The sequence below is a fragment of the Catharus ustulatus genome, chromosome 8, assembly GCF_009819885.2.
Source record: "Catharus ustulatus isolate bCatUst1 chromosome 8, bCatUst1.pri.v2, whole genome shotgun sequence".
NCBI classification, from domain to species: domain Eukaryota; kingdom Metazoa; phylum Chordata; class Aves; order Passeriformes; family Turdidae; genus Catharus; species Catharus ustulatus.
In genome coordinates this window covers 1123829-1140702 of record NC_046228.1, presented here as the reverse complement: position 1 = coordinate 1140702, position 16874 = coordinate 1123829, and the positions used below count along the sequence as shown (strand labels likewise).

The 16874-nt window shown below is 44.3% G+C and overlaps 1 protein-coding gene across 1 annotated transcript; it reads left to right on the top strand.

Moving 5' to 3' along the window:
* Positions 1-1616: 1616 nt before the first annotated feature.
* Positions 1617-15413, top strand: GLRX3 (glutaredoxin 3). The gene is made up of 11 exons (XM_033066178.2): positions 1617-1760; positions 3245-3353; positions 5825-5899; positions 7761-7962; positions 9795-9967; positions 10872-10933; positions 11848-11905; positions 12765-12817; positions 13441-13480; positions 14320-14412; positions 15190-15413. The coding sequence occupies exons 1-11, from the start codon at positions 1693-1695 to the stop codon at positions 15238-15240; spliced, it is 984 nt and encodes a 327-aa protein (XP_032922069.1). The 5' UTR covers positions 1617-1692; the 3' UTR covers positions 15241-15413.
* The last annotated feature ends 1461 nt before the right edge of the window (positions 15414-16874 follow it).

The window sequence follows — 16874 nt, the reverse complement described above, 5'->3', positions numbered from 1 at the left end:
ATGCAAGAAATTGTGGGATCAGGGACTGGCCAGGAGGGGAATTAAGTTAAAATATGAATATTTCAGGGAATTCCCAGCTGGAATGTTTCAGATCCTGTGTGCATTAAAACCCGGCAGTTTGCACAGGTGAAGGTTGGGAAACCCACTGGAAAACTGCTGGAAAACTGCTGGAAAACTGCTGTGGGATTTGGGATTTTTTTTTTTCTCTTCACCCCACTTTGGGTGACAAACCCCACATCCATCCCGTGGGGCTGCAGGGATCCCCTGGCACTCTCCAGGTTTGTTTTTTCCTGTGCTGAGTCCTTGAAGCCTGCCCTGCCAAGGCTCCATCTGGGATCCCAGCGATGCAGCTGCACGGGAGGCACGCTCAGCTCTGCCCTGTCTCCCTGGGCCAATCCATTTGGAGCAGAATCCTCGGCTCTGCCCTCCCAAGGAGCCTGGAAAAGGTCTCAGGAACCTCTCTCAGGGCTGGGGTTGATTTATGGGGCAGAGCTGCAGTTGGAGGGGACAGATTTATTTCTAGATTTATTTCCAGATTTATTTCCAGATTTATTTCCAGGGGTTCCATCTGTCCCACGCCTCATTCCTGGAGCAGGAGCATGGCACAGAGCCGTGGCTTCCATCCCATAATATCTGCCCCCAGACCCCTGGGATTCCCTCTGCTGAATTCCTTCAAAATTCACCTCTGCTTTGGGAACTCGTCAGTGAGAGGAATGTTGGATTTGTCCTTACAAACTCTGGGGCTGCTGGTGGATCAGAGATAAAAGAAACAATGGGATGGATTCCACTGATTGGTGAATGGAATAAGATCTTTGTGTTTACAAACAAACTGTGGGATTGCTGAGAAATGAAATTGGGTATTGGGACTTGAAAGAAACAATGGGGAAAAAACATGAATTCTGTAAGAATTAAAAATGAAATTGGGTAATGGATGATGAAAGAAACAATGGGGAAAACCATTAATTCCCTAAGAATTAAAAATAAAATTGGGTATTGGATGATAAAAGAAACAATGGGGGAAAACCATGAATTCTATAAGAATTAAAAATGAAATTGGGTATTTCTGATTGTTCTGATTATTCCACTGAGTTTCTGTCAGGTTAAAAGGACAGAGAAAAGAAACAGAATTAAGCCCAGAACAGCCTTTTTTGAGAAATTTCACAGATGGCACATTTCGGCCAGGCTGGGTGTGACCTGGAGCATCCCAGAGGATGGGATGGGGTACAAGGATACAGGGATGGGATACAGGGATGGGATACAGGAATGGGATGGGATAATGGGATGGGATTTTGGGACGGGATTTTGGGATGGGATTTTGGGATGGGATGGGATACAGGGATGGGATTTTGGGATTTTGGGATGGGATTTTGGGTTGGGATTTTGGGTTGGGATGGATCCCTGCCGTGGGAACAGGACAGGCTGGCACAGGGGACACGGGGGATAGGTGACACTGGTGGATCACGTGACGCGGAAGGACACACGACACGGGACGCAGCAGAACACGTGACACCGGCTGCACACGTGACACAGGGAAGTCACATGACACATTATGACACACTGCGGGCGAAATCACGTGACGCGGGAGGAAGCGCGCGAGCCGGACGGACACACGTGACACGGGTGACACCACGTGACCCGCGGTGACACCACGTGACCCCCGGTGACACCACGCGTCCCTCCCTCGGCCGGGCCATGGCGGGCGCGGTGGCGGCCGCGGGCTCCGCCGAGCAGTTCCAGCAGCTGCTGCAGCGGCCGGACAGGTGAGGGCACACGGGGGGACAGGTCCCGTTCCTCTGGCCTTATACCGGGGCTCCCGTCCCTGCTGTGCCATCCCGGTGTCCCCTGAGTGCCATCCGGGCTCCCATCCCGCTGTGCCATCCCCGGGTCCCATCGTGTCTCGGTGCCATCCCGGTGTCCCATCATGTCTCGGTGCCATCCCGGTGTCCCATCGTGTCTCGGTGCCATCCCGGTGTCCCTGCCGGGTCCCCGCAGGCACAGCTCGGAGGGGCCGGTGCTGCCGCAGCGCTCGGTGAAACCCGCGCGGGGAAGATAAAAAACCCCAAAACGGAGACAAAGCGAGCCCCAAACTGCGCTAAGGCCCGGCTCTGGCTCGGTTCTGGCCCGGCGCTGGCTCGGTTCTGGCCCGGCTCTGGCCCGGCTCTGGCCCGACTCTGCCTCGGTTCTGGCTCGGGCTGTGCCAGCCCCGCGTTCCCCCGGCTCAGCAGTCACAGGTGCCCCCCTGCAGCAGCTCCTGCCGCGGGGAATTTGGGGCTAGATGGGGCGAATTGGCTGGAAAAGCCCAGAAAGCAGAGCTGTCCTGTGAGCTGGGACTGTCCTGCAGCCACAGGAGGGTCAGCAACACCACCGGGACACTTCAGTGGGGACAGCAGTGACACTTAAGTGGGGACAGCAGCGTTCAGGTGTTGGTGCCACACAAGTGACTGTGAATTGCTCACCTCTTGCCCAGGGCTCTCATTAATCTGTTCTGTGCTCTGTTCATTAATGGCTCTGCTTTCCCTACAGCCCCAGCCTGGTCTGGGACCTGGAGCCACTTCAGGGACCCCTTCAGTCCCTAGGGATGCTGCTCTCTGTCCCCATGGCTGCTCTCTGTCCCCAGGAGGGCTCTCTGTCCCCAGAGTTGCTGCTCTCTGTCCCCAGGGGTACTGCTCTGTCCCCAGGAGGGCTCTCTGTCCCCAAGATGCTCTCTGTCCCCATGGCTGCTCTCTGTCCCCAGAGTAACTGCTCTGTCCCCAGGCTGCTCTCTGTCTCCAAGGTGCTCTCTGTCCCCAGAGTTGCTATTCTCTGTCCCCATGGCTGCTCTGTGTCCCCATGGGTGCTCTCTGTCCCCAGAGTTGCTGCTCTCTGTCCCCATGGCTGCTCTCTGTCCCCAGGATGGCTCTGTGTCCCCATGGCTGCTCTCTGTCCCCAGGATGGCTCTGTGTCCCCATGGGTGCTGCTCTCTGTCCCCAGAGTTGCTGCTCTCTGTCCCCAGGATGGCTCTGTGTCCCCATGGGTGCTCTCTGTCCCCAGGATGGCTCTGTGTCCCCATGGGTGCTCTCTGTCCCCAGGATGGCTCTGTGTCCCCAGAGGTGCTGCTCTCTGTCCCCAGGATGGCTCTGTGACCCCATGGGTGCTCTGTGTCCCCAGAGGTGCTGCTCTGTCCCCATGACTGCTCTCTGTCCCCATGGCTGCTCTCTGTCCCCAGAGTTGCTGCTCTGTCCCCATGGGTGCTCTGTGTCCCCAGGTCCCTGGTTGTGGTGCACTTCTGGGCGCCGTGGGCTCCGCAGTGCGCGCAGATGAACGAGGTGATGGCAGCGCTGGCCCGGGAGCACAGCCAGGTCACCTTCGTGCAGGTGAGCTGGGGGACAGGGGCCAGCCCTGGGGGAGGGGAGGCTCCAAAACAGGGGGAGGCTCCTCCTGGAGTGCCTGTGTGGGCTCACATTTCAGCTGCCTTCTCACATCTGTGATCCCAGAGGTGCTGCTGTCAGGGATGGGCTCAGACAGAGAATCCTGGAATGCTCTGGGTGGGAAGGGACCCTAAATCCATCCAGGGCTATCCCATCCAGGGCTATCCCAGAGGTGCTGCTGCTGTCAGGGATGGGCTCAGACAGGGAATCCTGGAATGCTCTGGGTGGGAAGGGACCCTGAATCCATCCAGGGCTATCCCAGAGGTGCTGCTGCCCTCAGGGATGGATTTAGGATGGATTTAGGGTCCTTTCCCATCCAGGGCTATCCCAGAGGTGCTGCTGCTGTCAGGGATGGATTTAGGATGGATTTAGGGTCCTTTCCCATCCAGGGCTGTCCCAGAGGTGCTGCTGCTGTCAGGGATGGATTTAGGGTCCTTTCCCATCCTGGGCTGTCCCAGAGGTGCTGCTGCTGTCAGGGATGGATTTAGGATGGATTTAGGGTCCTTTCCCATCCAGGGTTATCCCAGAGGTGCTGCTGCTGTCAGGGAGGGCTCCTGGAATGCTCTGGATGGGAGCAGATCCCAAAGCCCCTCCAGTGCCACTCTGTCATGGCAGGGACACTTTCCCCTGTGCCAGGGTGTTCATCCCTGGAGATGTTTCTGGTTAAGGGATCTCAGCATTCCAGAGGGTTCCTGTGGCACCAAAATGACCCTTCAGGAGGGGGAATCCAGCCCCTGCAGTGCTGTCACTCTGCTTTGTGACACCCTCTGCACATCCCACTGAGATCCAGGGCAGGAAAAAGGAATTCACTTCATCCACGTGCTGTTGGTTTTAAAGCAAGTTTCTCTGGTTAATGAGACACTTGTGGGATGGTGAGGGCAGGGAGCAGGGGAGCAGCCAGCTGTGTGAGTGTTTTCATTCCCAGCCTTTAGGATGTGTGTGGGGCTTTTTAATGATTCCTCTCAGATGGTATTTGTAAAACAGGACAGAATTATTTTATTACTTACAGCTTCAAAAGACCAATTTTCAACATATTGCAAATTCCAGGTGCTTAAATTTATCTAGAGTTTAGCAGCTTTTACTCAGCCCAACAAAGTCTGGAATCTCTCAGTTGCCTTTTTATTATTCCTGTATTATTTACTTATGGCCTTTATTATTCAGCTGTAATTTATTTTTTAATTACAAGGTTCCAAAGTCATCCAGGAATGTAAAACCAAGACAGTGGCACATCCTTCCCCCTGCTTCCCTCCTCCCAGTAATTTTAATATCCCTGGTGTTCTTGCTTAGAGAAAATAAGCTGATAAAAATTCTTGGGTGAATTTTACTGATATGTTTTAGAGGGAGGAGCTCCTTGAGAGGAATAGATTTGATTTTGGCAGTTGTTGGTGGGATTTTTGTGTTCCAGAATATCCAGCCTGCCTGGGAATTGGCAGGCACGTGTTGCCTCCTGAGATGTTTGGTTGAAATGAGTGTGTTCACATCCCAAACCACTCCCAAACAGCATTTTGGGAAGCTGTGCCAGTAAGAGCAAGTTCCTGAAATACAAAATGAAATCTGTTCTGAGGAACATAAATATGCCATTAGGAAATTTTGCTGGGAAAGAAAATGAGTGTTAGAGGTGCAAGTCATCATTTGCCCCTGGAAAAAAGAATCAATAATTGGAATTACCTCTTCTCTTTCAATTCCATTTCAGCTTGCAGTCTGATTTCAGTTGAATGGAAGCTTTCATTTTCTAGCTGTAGTTCCTCAGTTGATTCTGTTAGTGGGGATTTGCAGGGGGAGGCTGGGGCTCAGTGTTGATGCTCCTGCTTTGCCTCACTAATTAGTGGGTTCATTAAGAGCCTGTGTAGCTGGAGCAGCTCAGAATCTGAGCCAGTCAAGAGGAGTTCTCACAGCAAATCCCTGCATGCTGAAAGGGGGAGCAGGAACCCCAGGCTTGCAGGAGTTAAAAATCAAGTTCAGCACCATGGGGTGAAGGAGCACCTCCTTTTCTCCTCCATAATTTGCAGATGTCAGGGGTGATGTAGAGCCCCCCAAAGGGGCACAAAAGCACCTCTGTGATGGTGACAGAACTGGGGGCAGTGATTTATGGATTCCAATATAGCAGGAGCTGCACAGGATTGAACATTCACCAGGTCAGGAGTGCACCAAAGATTTTATTCGCAGCCTCGGGGCGTCTTCTGAAATGTGCCACAAAATAAAAACCTCTGAACCTGTTGTGACACCGTGGGGGTTCACTGGGTGCCAGCCAGCCCAGGGAGTCTCATTTAAATGCAAATGTCTCACAAACTTCAGCAGCAGATCCTGTTTAAATGTATAAAGTGCCAGGCAGAGCATTCCAGGATTGACACGGTGAAACTTTAAAGAAGATTATGGAAATAATCCGGGGTGTTTTTTTCTTTTGGTTTGGTTTTTAGCTGGAAGCTGAGGCTGTGCCTGAAGTGTCTGAAAAATATGGAATTAGTTCTGTTCCAACGTTCTTGTTCTTTAAGGTAAGAGGAAATGGATTTAAGGAAATGAATTTAAGAGAAAATGGATTTTAGAGAAAATGGAATCCATGTGGACTCTTAATACTTTTGTGTTATTGTACATAACCTTAGGAGCTGTCTCAGTGAGGAAACACCTCTGGAACTGATTGAAATCTGTGCAGTGGAACCTAAAAATGGAGATAGAAATGGTTTCTTCACTTTATATGGAATATTCTAGGACTTCCTTAAGTGCTTTGTGATTTTTATTTTAGTTGTTGTACTTGGGTCAAAAAACTTACAGCAAGGTTTCTTTGTGTTGTAGCTGGGAAAAAACCCAAGTAAATATGGTAATAATAGGAATAACAATTGTGTTTGGGTGCTGTTGGCCTGTGGTGATAAAATGGAGAATATTTTGTTTAATAAGTCATTCTAGAGCAAACTTGCTGCTGTTCCTGGTGCCTTGGAGGGGCTCCCTAGAGCAGAGGCTGGACAAGGTTAAGGGAATAAAGGGGGATTTATTAAAGGCTTTCAGTAGGTACAGCTTGGGCAGTCAGAAACCTCAGAGGCTACAGGATGGACAAAGATCAGGAGTTTTTCAGACAATTATCAGGTTGGTGCATTTATGTGTTAATGCTCCAATTACAGCTGCAGGTAATGAAGTCACATTCCCCCAGTTTGCTTCCCCAAAATTCCCTTTTGTTTGTACTTTTCAGACCCTCAGGCTGGAGGGTGTCCTTGAGTTTCAGGCTTAGAGGAATGGTTTTGTCTGACCAAAATGTGAAGACAGTTAACCACACTTCACATGGAGTTGAAAATTATGCACTAATGCAGGAGAAAAACAGAAAAATAGAAAAGCCAAAATCCCTCAGGCTTCATTAGCACCAGAAAGGTGATGAGCCTGGGGGTGCAGCCCCTGCAAAGCTGGGCTTAGCTGGCTGGCTTAGCTTTGCTGTGGTTTTGGTCTATCCTGGATTCAGGGCTGTGTTTGTTGGTCCATCCTGCATTCAGGGCTGTGTTTGTTGATCCATTGTGTTTTTTGATCCATGCTGGATTGAGGGCTGTGTTTGTTGGTCCATCCTGGATTCAGAGCTGTGTTTGTTGGTCCATGCTGGATTCAGAGCTGTGTTTTTTGATCCATTGTGCTTTTTGATCCATGCAGAATTGAGGGCTGTGTTTGTTGGTCCATCCTGGATTCAGAGCTGTGTTTTTTGATCCATTGTATTTTTTGGTCCATGCTGGATTCAGGGCTGTGTTTGTTGGTTCATGCTGGATTCAGAGCTGTGTTTGTGGTCCATCCTGGATTCAGGGCTGTGTTTGTTGGTTCATGCTGGATTCAGAGCTGTGTTTTTTGGTCCATTGTGTTTTTTGGTCCATGCTGGATTCAGGGCTGTGTTTTTTGGTCCATGCTGGATTCAGGGCTTTGTTATTTGGTCCATCCTGGATTCAGAGCTGTGTTTTTTGATCCATCCTGGATTCAGAGCTGTGTTTTTTGATCCATTGTGTTTTTAGTCCATACTGGATTCAGGGCTGTGTTTTTTGGTCCATCCTGGATTCAGAGCTGTGTTTGTTGATCCATGCTGGATTGAAGGCTGTGTTATTTGGCCCGTTGTGGTATTTAGTCCATACTGGATTGAGGGCTGTGGTTTTGCTCCTTGCTGCATTGAAGGCTGTGTTATTTGCTCCATTGTGTTATTTGGCCTGTACTGCACTGAGGGCTGTGATATCTTGTCTGTGCTGCACTCAGGGCTGTGTTCTCTCCCTGCTGCACCCAGGACTGTGTTATTTGGTCTGTACTGCCCTCAGGACTGTATTATTTGGTCTGTGCTGCCCTCAGGGCTGTGTTCTCTGGTCTGTGCTGCCCTCAGGGCTCTGTTCTCTCCCCCAGGACTCCCAGAAGGTGGACAGGCTGGACGGAGCCCACGCTCCCGAGCTGACACAGAAGGTGCAGCGACACGCGGCCGGCGCTGCCCCCACGCCCAGCAATGCCAGCAGTGCCCAGGAGCAGCTCCATGTCCGCCTCAGGACGCTCATCAACGCTGCCCCCTGCATGCTCTTCATGAAGGGCTCTCCCAGGGAGCCCCGCTGTGGTGAGCAGCTCCTGCACTTTCTCTGTTTTGGTGGCGTTTTTGTGTTCCTGCTGTTTTGGGGGGGTGCGTCCCCACAGTGCCCTGCTGTCCTGGTTTGGAGGACAGGTGTCTGCTGAGAAAGGCAGGAGCCTCTCTCTGAAATGGAGAATGTAAACCCCCTCCCTCCAAATTATTAGAATTTTGAAATCAAGGGGCTTTCAGGCAAAGATATGGGAATTAGGAATACCAGTTCTTTACTAGGGAAATTAAAATAGAAATACAGCACTACAAAGAACAAACCCCAAACCCTGACACAGTCAGAGTACAGCCTGACACCCGTCAGGCAGGGTGTTGGCAGCAGTCCCATCCCATGGTGGCTGCATCCTCCTGCAGTGACAGATGTGGCTCAGTTGGAGCAGTGCTCCTGTACAAGGTGCAGTTTCCCTCCGGAGCTCCAGTGGGGATGTGGAGAAATCCGGTTTTCCTCTGGAGTCCAGTGGAGAAAGGGGCTCCCTTAGTGTCCCAAAACCTCTGTTTTTATCTTGGTAAGAAATGTTGGGCTCTTCCCCCGGCTGGAGCAACTCCCAATGGGATGCAGTAATTTTATCAGTGCCACAGTGGGACTCAATGGCCATGAGCAGAAAATGACTGGCTGGAGGAAGGATGGGCTGTGAAAAGATAAAGAACAATGCCCTGCCTGGTTTATAAAACATGGCCATGAACAGGAGATATCCCATGAGATAAAGAACACTGCCCCAGCTGGTTTATAAACCATGGCCATGAACAGGAGATATCCCATGAGATAAAGAACACTGCCCCAGCTGGTTTATAAACCATGGCCATGAACAGGAGATATCCCATGGAGATAAAGAACACTGCCCCAGCTGGTTTATAAACCATGGCCATGAACACGAGATATCCCATGGAGATAAAGAACACTGCCCCAGCTGGCTTCAATGGATGCCCATTAGCAGAATATCTCCCTTTTTTGCCCTTTTATATTGTTTGAAGCTGTTGAGAAGGCAAAGATTAACAACCAGAGGTTTCTTGTTTATTTGTTTTATTTGCTCATATGTTTTATGTTTATATGGTTTATTTGTTTATATGCTTTATATGTTTTATGTGGCTTATATGGTTCATATGTTCATATGTCATATGTTTTATATGTATGTAGGTTTTATATGTCTGTGTGTTTGTATGGGTTATTTGTTTATATGTCTGTGTGTTTGTATGGGTTATTTGTTTATATGTCTGTGTGTTTGTTTGTATGTTATTTGCATGTTTTATGTTTATATGGTTTATTTGTTTATATGTTTATATGGTCTATTTGTTTATATGTTCTGTTTGTTTATATGTTCATGTAATCTATTTGTTCATATGGTTTATTTGTTTACATGCTTTATTTGTTTATATGTTTATTTGTTCATATGGTCTATTTGTTTATAAGTTTATTAGTTTATATGTTTTATTTGTTTATATGACTATTTTTCCATCTTGTTTCTTTGTTTACATGCTTTATTTGTTTATATGTTTATTTGTTTTCTTCATATGGTTTATTTGTTCATATGGTTTATTTGTTCATATGGTTTTTTTGTTTATATGTTCATGTAGTCTATTTGTCCATCTGGTTTATTTGTTTACATGCTTTATTCGTGGATATGTTCTGTTTGTTTATATGTTCTATATGTTTATATGTTCATATAGTCTATTTGTCCATCTGGTTTATTTGTTTGCATGCTTTATTTGTGGATAAGTTTATTTGTTATGTTCAGAGCTTGCTGTGGAGCAGAGGCCCTGCAGGGTGCTCAGGTGAGCAGAGCTCTGCAGAAATCCCATTTCCTTTGGACTTGCAGGCTTCAGCAAGCAGATAGTGGAGATCCTGGACAGGCACGGCGTGGCCTTCAGCACCTTTGACATTTTCTCTGATGAGGAAGTTCGGCAGGGACTCAAAACCTTCTCCCAGTGGCCGACCTACCCCCAGCTGTACGTGGGGGGCGAGCTCATCGGGGGGCTGGACATCGTCAAGGTGCAGAGCTGTTCCTCAGGAATCCCAATCCTCAGCAAAACACCCCAATCCTCAGCAAACCCCAATCCTCAGCAAACCCCAATCCTCAGCAAACCCTAATCCTCACCTCAGCAAACCCTAATCCTCAGCAAACCCCATTCCTCAGCAAAACATCCCATTCCTCAGCAAAACATCCCATTCCTCAGCAAAACATCCCATTCCTCAGCAAACCCTAATCCTCAGCAAACCCTAATCCTCAGCAAAACACCCCAATCCTCAGCAAAACACCCCAATCCTCAGCAAAACATCCCATTCCTCAGCAAACCCCAATCCTCAGGAAACCCCAATCCTCAGCAAACCCCACTCCTCAGCAAACCCTAATCCTCACCAAAACACCCCATTCCTCAGCAAAACATCCCATTCTTCAGGAAACCCCATTCCTCAGCAAAACATCCCATTCCTCACCAAACCCCATTGCTCATCAAAACACCCCATTGCTCACCAAACCCCAGTCCTCACCAAACCCCATTAATTCCTCACCAAACCCCATTCATTGCTCACCAAACTCATTCATTGCTCACCAAACCCATTCATTGCTCACCAAACCCATTGCTCACCAAACCCCATTCATTGCTCACCAAACCCATTCATTGCTCACCAAACCCCATTTTTCCGCCTCATTTTTGGCTTTTTCCACCTCAATTTTTTTGCTTGTTCCATGTCTTTTTGTGCTTTTTCACCCTCATTTCTTTACTTTTTCTACCTCTTTTTTTTGTTTCTTTTTCTACGTAATTTTTGGCTTTTTCCAACTCAGTTTTTTTGTTTGTTCCACCTTTTTTTGTGCTTTTCCCACGTCATTTTTGTTTTCTCACCTCAGTTTTGTTTTCCCACCTCATTTTTGGCTTTTTCTCCCCGTTTTCCCCAGGAGCTGGAGGCGTCAGGGGAGCTGGACACGATCTGCCCAAAGATTCAGAAACTGGAGGACAGGTGGGGATTTCCTTGTATTGTAAAAAATAATATCATTATTTATGTTCATAATATAATTGTGTTAATAATGTAATTGTGTTATGTTCATTATGTTAATAATATGTTATGTTAAATAATATAGTTATATTAAATTATGTTAAAAATTATGAGAAATAATGTTAAAATTATAACAATTTTTTATGTTTTCTTATAATTTTAAGAAATAATAGTTACATGAATTGTGTTAACAATGTAATTATGTTATGTTAGTTATGTTAATATGTTATGTTAAATAATATGTTAAATTGTGTTAAATATTATGAGAAATAACGTTAAAATTATGACAATTTTTTTCTTATTTTAAAAAATAATATAATAGTTGCATTAATTGTTACTAATATAATTATGTTAGTTATGTTAAATGTAAGAAAAAATATAATAGTTACATGAATTGTCTGAATAATATAATTATGTTATGTTAATTATGTTAATAGTATGTTATGTTAAATAATATGTTAAATTATGTCAAATATTATGAGAAATAATGTTAAAATTGTAACAATTTTTAATGTTTTCTTATAACTTTAAGAAATAATATAATAGTTGCATTGTGTTAATAATATAATTGTTAGTTATGTTAACTATAAGAAATTATAAAATGTTATAACAATTTGTGAGTTTTTTCCTATAAGAAATAATGTAATTGTGTTAATTATGTGAAGTAGTATAAGAAATAATATAATTAATTGTGTTATAATTGTAGCAACTTTTGAGGTTTTTTATAATTATATTATAAAATAATGACATTTCCCCCCTGCTCACAGCAGCTGGCAGTGGGATTCTCTCCTGTGCAGTTCTTGCAGATTCCTCCATTTCAGTTCTCATTTCTGCATTTTCCTTGGGGTGATAACCAAGATATTTTTTATTTTTTGTAGGCTCAAATCCTTGATCAACAAAGCTCCTGTGATGCTGTTTATGAAGGGAAACAAACAGGTAACCTCCAGAAAATATTGAAATTTTCATTTTCCTTCCTTAATTCAGGGCAGTGCTGCTGGAAAAGTTTTTATCTTTTTATTTGGTGCTTCCAGAAACTACAGAACAGAAGAAACATTTTTTTTTTTATGGCTGAATATAATCTAAATATTGAATATTTCTATTAAAGTTATCTAAATATTAGATATTTCTATGAATATTATTTAAATATTAGATATTACTATGAATATATCTGAATATTAGATATTTCTGTTGTTATCTAAATATTAGTTATTTCTGTTAATATTATCTAAATATTAGATATTTGTATGAGTATAATATAAATATTAGATATGCTATAAATATTATTTAAATATTAATTATTACTATAAATATATCTGAATGTTAGATATTCTTATTACTGTTATCTAAATATTAGTTATTTTTATTAATATTATCTAAATATAGGTTATTTTTGTGAATATTATCTAAATATTAAATATTATAGGAATATTATCTAAATAGTAGATATTACTATTAATATATATTAATATAGATAATAGAAATCTATAATACCTATTAATATCTAAACGTTTTTTTTGTGCTTATGTGAAGAGTTGGCAGTGGATATGAATTATTAATTCATTATAATTATGTTTAATTACAATAAAATTAATTATAATGATGATAAATATAACAAGCTGTTTTAGTTTATGATCATGGTGAATCAAAATGCCCCAAAATAAAGCCAATTTATTCCACAAATCCACAAAAATCAGGAGATAAAAGAAAAAAAAATAAAAATTGGGAATTGCTGTGGTGTAGCTGGAATTTAATGGATTTTAAAAAGCAGAATTTAACATTTTATTTTCTGTTTTAGATGGCAAAATGTGGCTTCAGCAAACAAATCCTGGAAATCATGAACAACACTGGGTGGGTGCCAGGGTGTGGGGTTAAAAACTGCATTTTATTGGTTTAAATTATTTTATTTTTATGGAAAATAAAGCAGGAAATAGGAGGGGGATTATTCCCCAAAGGGAAGTTTTGCTTTTTGGAGAGGATTTAGAGCAGTTGAAGTTTTTCTGAGAATTTTAGTGGGTTTTTTTTGAGATTATTGAGGTTTTTTTTAGAATTTTGAGAGTTTTTAAAAACTCTGAGGTTTTAGAACTTCAAGTTTTTTAGAATTTTGAGGGATTTTTTGAGAACTTTGAGGATTTTTTTTTTTTTTTTAGAAATCTGAGGATTTTTTTGAAAACTTTGAGGATTTTTTGGAAAACTTTGAGGGTTTTTTGAGAACTTCATGGGTCTTCAAAAAACCTTGATGCTTTAGAATTTTTCAAAGAACTTTTTACATTTTTCTGACAATTTCCTGGCGTTTCTGTACAAATGTTGCAGGGTTTTGTTGTTTTTGAGCATTCCTTCCCACCTCCAGAGGGAATAAATAGAAATAACCCTTTATTTAGATAACTAATGAATATATAAAATTATATAAATAAATAATCAATATAAATATATACATTTATATAAATAATATAATTGTTTTTCCCTTTTCCCAGTGTGGATTATGAAACCTTTGACATCCTGGAAGACGAGGAGGTAACAGAGCCTTCCCTTCCCTGGGGATTCAATCCCCTGCTGCCTTTCCCAGAGCTGCAATTCCCAGATCATTTCCAAATCATTCCCAAATCATTCCCAGATCTTTCCCAGATAATTCCCAAATTATTCCCAGATCATTCCCAAATCATTCCTAAATCATTCCCAGAAAATTCACAAATAATTCCCAGATCTTTCACAAACCATTCCCAGAAAATTCCCAGATCATTCTCAAACTATTCCCAGATCATTCCCATATAATTCCCAAATAATTCCCAGATCATTCCCAAATAATTCCCAGATCATTTCCAGATCATTCCCAAATTATTCCCAGAAAATTCCCAAATAATTCCTAGTTCATTCCCAGATAATTCCCAAATCATTCCCAGATAATTCCCAAATCATTCCCAGAATTCCCAAATAAATCCCAAATAATTCCTAGATCATTCCCAAATAATTCCTAGATCATTCCCTGATAATTCCCAGACAATTCCCAGATAATTCCCAAATAATCCCCAGATCATTCCCAGATAATCCCCAAATAATTCGCAGATAATCCCCCCATAATTCCCTGACAATTCCCAGACAATTCCCCCATAATTCCTAAATCATTCCCAGATAAATCCCAGATCATTCCCAAATCATTCCCAGATCATTCCCAAATAAATCCCAAATAATTCCCAGATAATCCCCCCCATAATTCCCAAATCATTCCCAGATAAATCCCAGACCATTCCCAAATAATCCTCAGATCATTCCCAGATCATTCACAGATCAGATCATTCCCAGTCAATCCCCAGTTCCCCCAATAAACATTCCCAGTAATTCCCTTGCCGTGGCAGGTGCGCCAGGGTCTGAAATCCTTCTCCAACTGGCCCACGTACCCACAGCTGTACGTGAAGGGGGAGCTGGTGGGGGGGCTGGACATCGTCAAGGTACGGACTGGGAATGGGGAAATGGGGAAATGGGAATGGGGAAATGGGAATGGGGAAATGGGGACTGGGAACTGGGAATGGGGACTGGGACTGGGAATGGGGAAATGGGGAATGGGAATGGGGAATGGGGACTGGGAATGGGGAATGGGGACTGGGAATGGGGAATGGGGACTGGGAACTGGGAATGGGGACTGGGAATGGGGACTGGGGAAATGGGTACTGGGAATGGGGAACTGGGAATGGGGACTGGGAATGGGGACTGGGGACTGAGAATGGGAATGGGAACTGGGAATGGGGGACTGGGAATGGGGACTGGGAACTGGGAATGGGGAACTGGGACTGGGAATGGGGATTGGGGAACTGGGGACTGGGGACTGGGAATGGGGACTGGGGAATTGAGGAACTGGGGAATTGGTGAACTGGGGAATTGGGGAACTGGGGAATTGGGGAACTGGGGAACTGGGGAATTGAGGAGTTGAGGAATTCAGGAACTGATCAATTGAGCAATTGAGTTGAGGGGTTGAGGAACTGAGGAGTTGAGGAACTGAGGAACTGGAGAGTTGAGGAATTGTTGGAGTCAGTGAAACAAGAGCCAGGATCCAACCAGAGCTTTCAGGGTGGGATTTCCCACTGAAATAATTTTTTTTTTTTTTTACCAAATACTCCCAAACCAGAATTTAAATACTTTATAAACCTCTAGTGAGGCACCAATGAATTTCCTGGTGGAATCCCCTTGGAGAATCCCAAAATTCCATAATTACTGCATTTCTCTTCCAGGAGCTGAAGGAAAGTGGGGAATTGCTACCTGTGCTGAAGGGGGAGAATTGATGGGAGCAGAAATCCCTGGAATAGCTTCCAGTTCAAAATTCTCCTGCAGAAACAACTTCAGCCCTGAGGAGCATCAGGGGGGAAAAGAGGAAATAAATAGAAATATTCTCTGTATTTCACCTGTATGAAAACTGGAGACACAGAAAGGTCAATTAAAATTCACTGCTCCAGGATTCCAATTGTTGGGATTTCATTATTTCACTGTTTCCTTATTTCCTTATTTCATTAATTCATAGTTCCAGTATTTCATTGTTTCTCATCCTTAATTTTGCTCCTGATGTTGTTGGTTTTTTGGTTTTTTTTCTGGGTTTTTCCCAGCTAACATTCCTGGGATAAAGGAAATTTTGTTGGAGTTGTTGGAGCAGCCCCAGAGCTCCCAAACCCTCACAGTGGGACTCCTCAATCAATAAATCCCATTTATACAAGGTGCAGTTTCCCTCCCAAGCTCCAGTGGGGATGTGGAGAAATCCGGTTTTCCTCTGGAGTCCAGTGGAGAAAGGGGCTCCCTTAGTGTCCCAAAACCTCTGTTTTTATCTTGGTAAGAAATGTTGGGCTCTTCCCCCTGGCTGGAGCAACTCCCAATGGGATGCAGTAATTTCATCAGTCCCACAGTGGGACTCAATGGCCATGAGCAGAAAATGACTGGCTGGAGGAAGGATGGGTTGTGAAAAGATAAAGAACACTGCCCCAGCTGGTTTATAAACCATGGCCATGAACAGGAGATATCCCATGAGATAAAGAACACTGCCCCAGCTGGTTTATAAACCATGGCCATGAACAGGAGATATCCCATGAGATAAAGAACACTGCCCCAGCTGGTTTATAAACCATGGCCATGAACAGGAGATATCCCATGAGATAAAGAACACTGCCCCAGCTGGTTTATAAACCATGGCCATGAACAGGAGATATCCCATGAGATAAAGAACACTGCCCCAGCTGGTTTATAAACCATGGCCATGAACAGGAGATATCCCATGGAGATAAAGAACACTGCCCCAGCTGGTTTATAAACCATGGCCATGAACAGGAGATATCCCATGAGATAAAGAACACTGCCCCAGCTGGTTTATAAACCATGGCCATGAACAGGAGATATCCCATGAGATAAAGAACACTGCCCCAGCTGGTTTATAAACCATGGCCATGAACAGGAGATATCCCATGAGATAAAGAACACTGCCCCAGCTGGTTTATAAACCATGGCCATGAACAGGAGATATCCCATGGAGATAAAGAACACTGCCCTGCCTGGTTTATAAACCATGGCCATGAACAGGAGATATCCCATGAGATAAAGAACACTGCCCCAGCTGGTTTATAAACCATGGCCATGAACAGGAGATATCCCATGAGATAAAGAACACTGCCCCAGCTGGTTTATAAACCATGGCCATGAACAGGAGATATCCCATGAGATAAAGAACACTGCCCCAGCTGGTTTATAAACCATGGCCATGAACAGGAGATATCCCAGGAGATAAAGAACACTGCCCCAGCTGGTTTCCATGGATGCCCATTAGCAGAATATCTCCCACAGAGATCAGGATCACTGCCCCACCCTGTGATGGTGACAGAATAAATACCTTTTATCACATCCTGTATTGCAACCCCAGACACCCCACAAATTCTAA

Excerpts from the sequence above, each read along its gene's own strand:
- GLRX3 (XM_033066178.2), top strand. The coding sequence starts at position 1,693 with ATGGCGGGCGCGGTGGCGGCCGCGGGCTCCGCCGAGCAGTTCCAGCAG. Across the intron at positions 3,354-5,824 it reads GCCAGGTCACCTTCGTGCAG|CTGGAAGCTGAGGCTGTGCC; the intron begins GTGAGCTGGGGG and ends TTTGGTTTTTAG. Across the intron at positions 10,934-11,847 it reads ATTCAGAAACTGGAGGACAG|GCTCAAATCCTTGATCAACA; the intron begins GTGGGGATTTCC and ends TATTTTTTGTAG.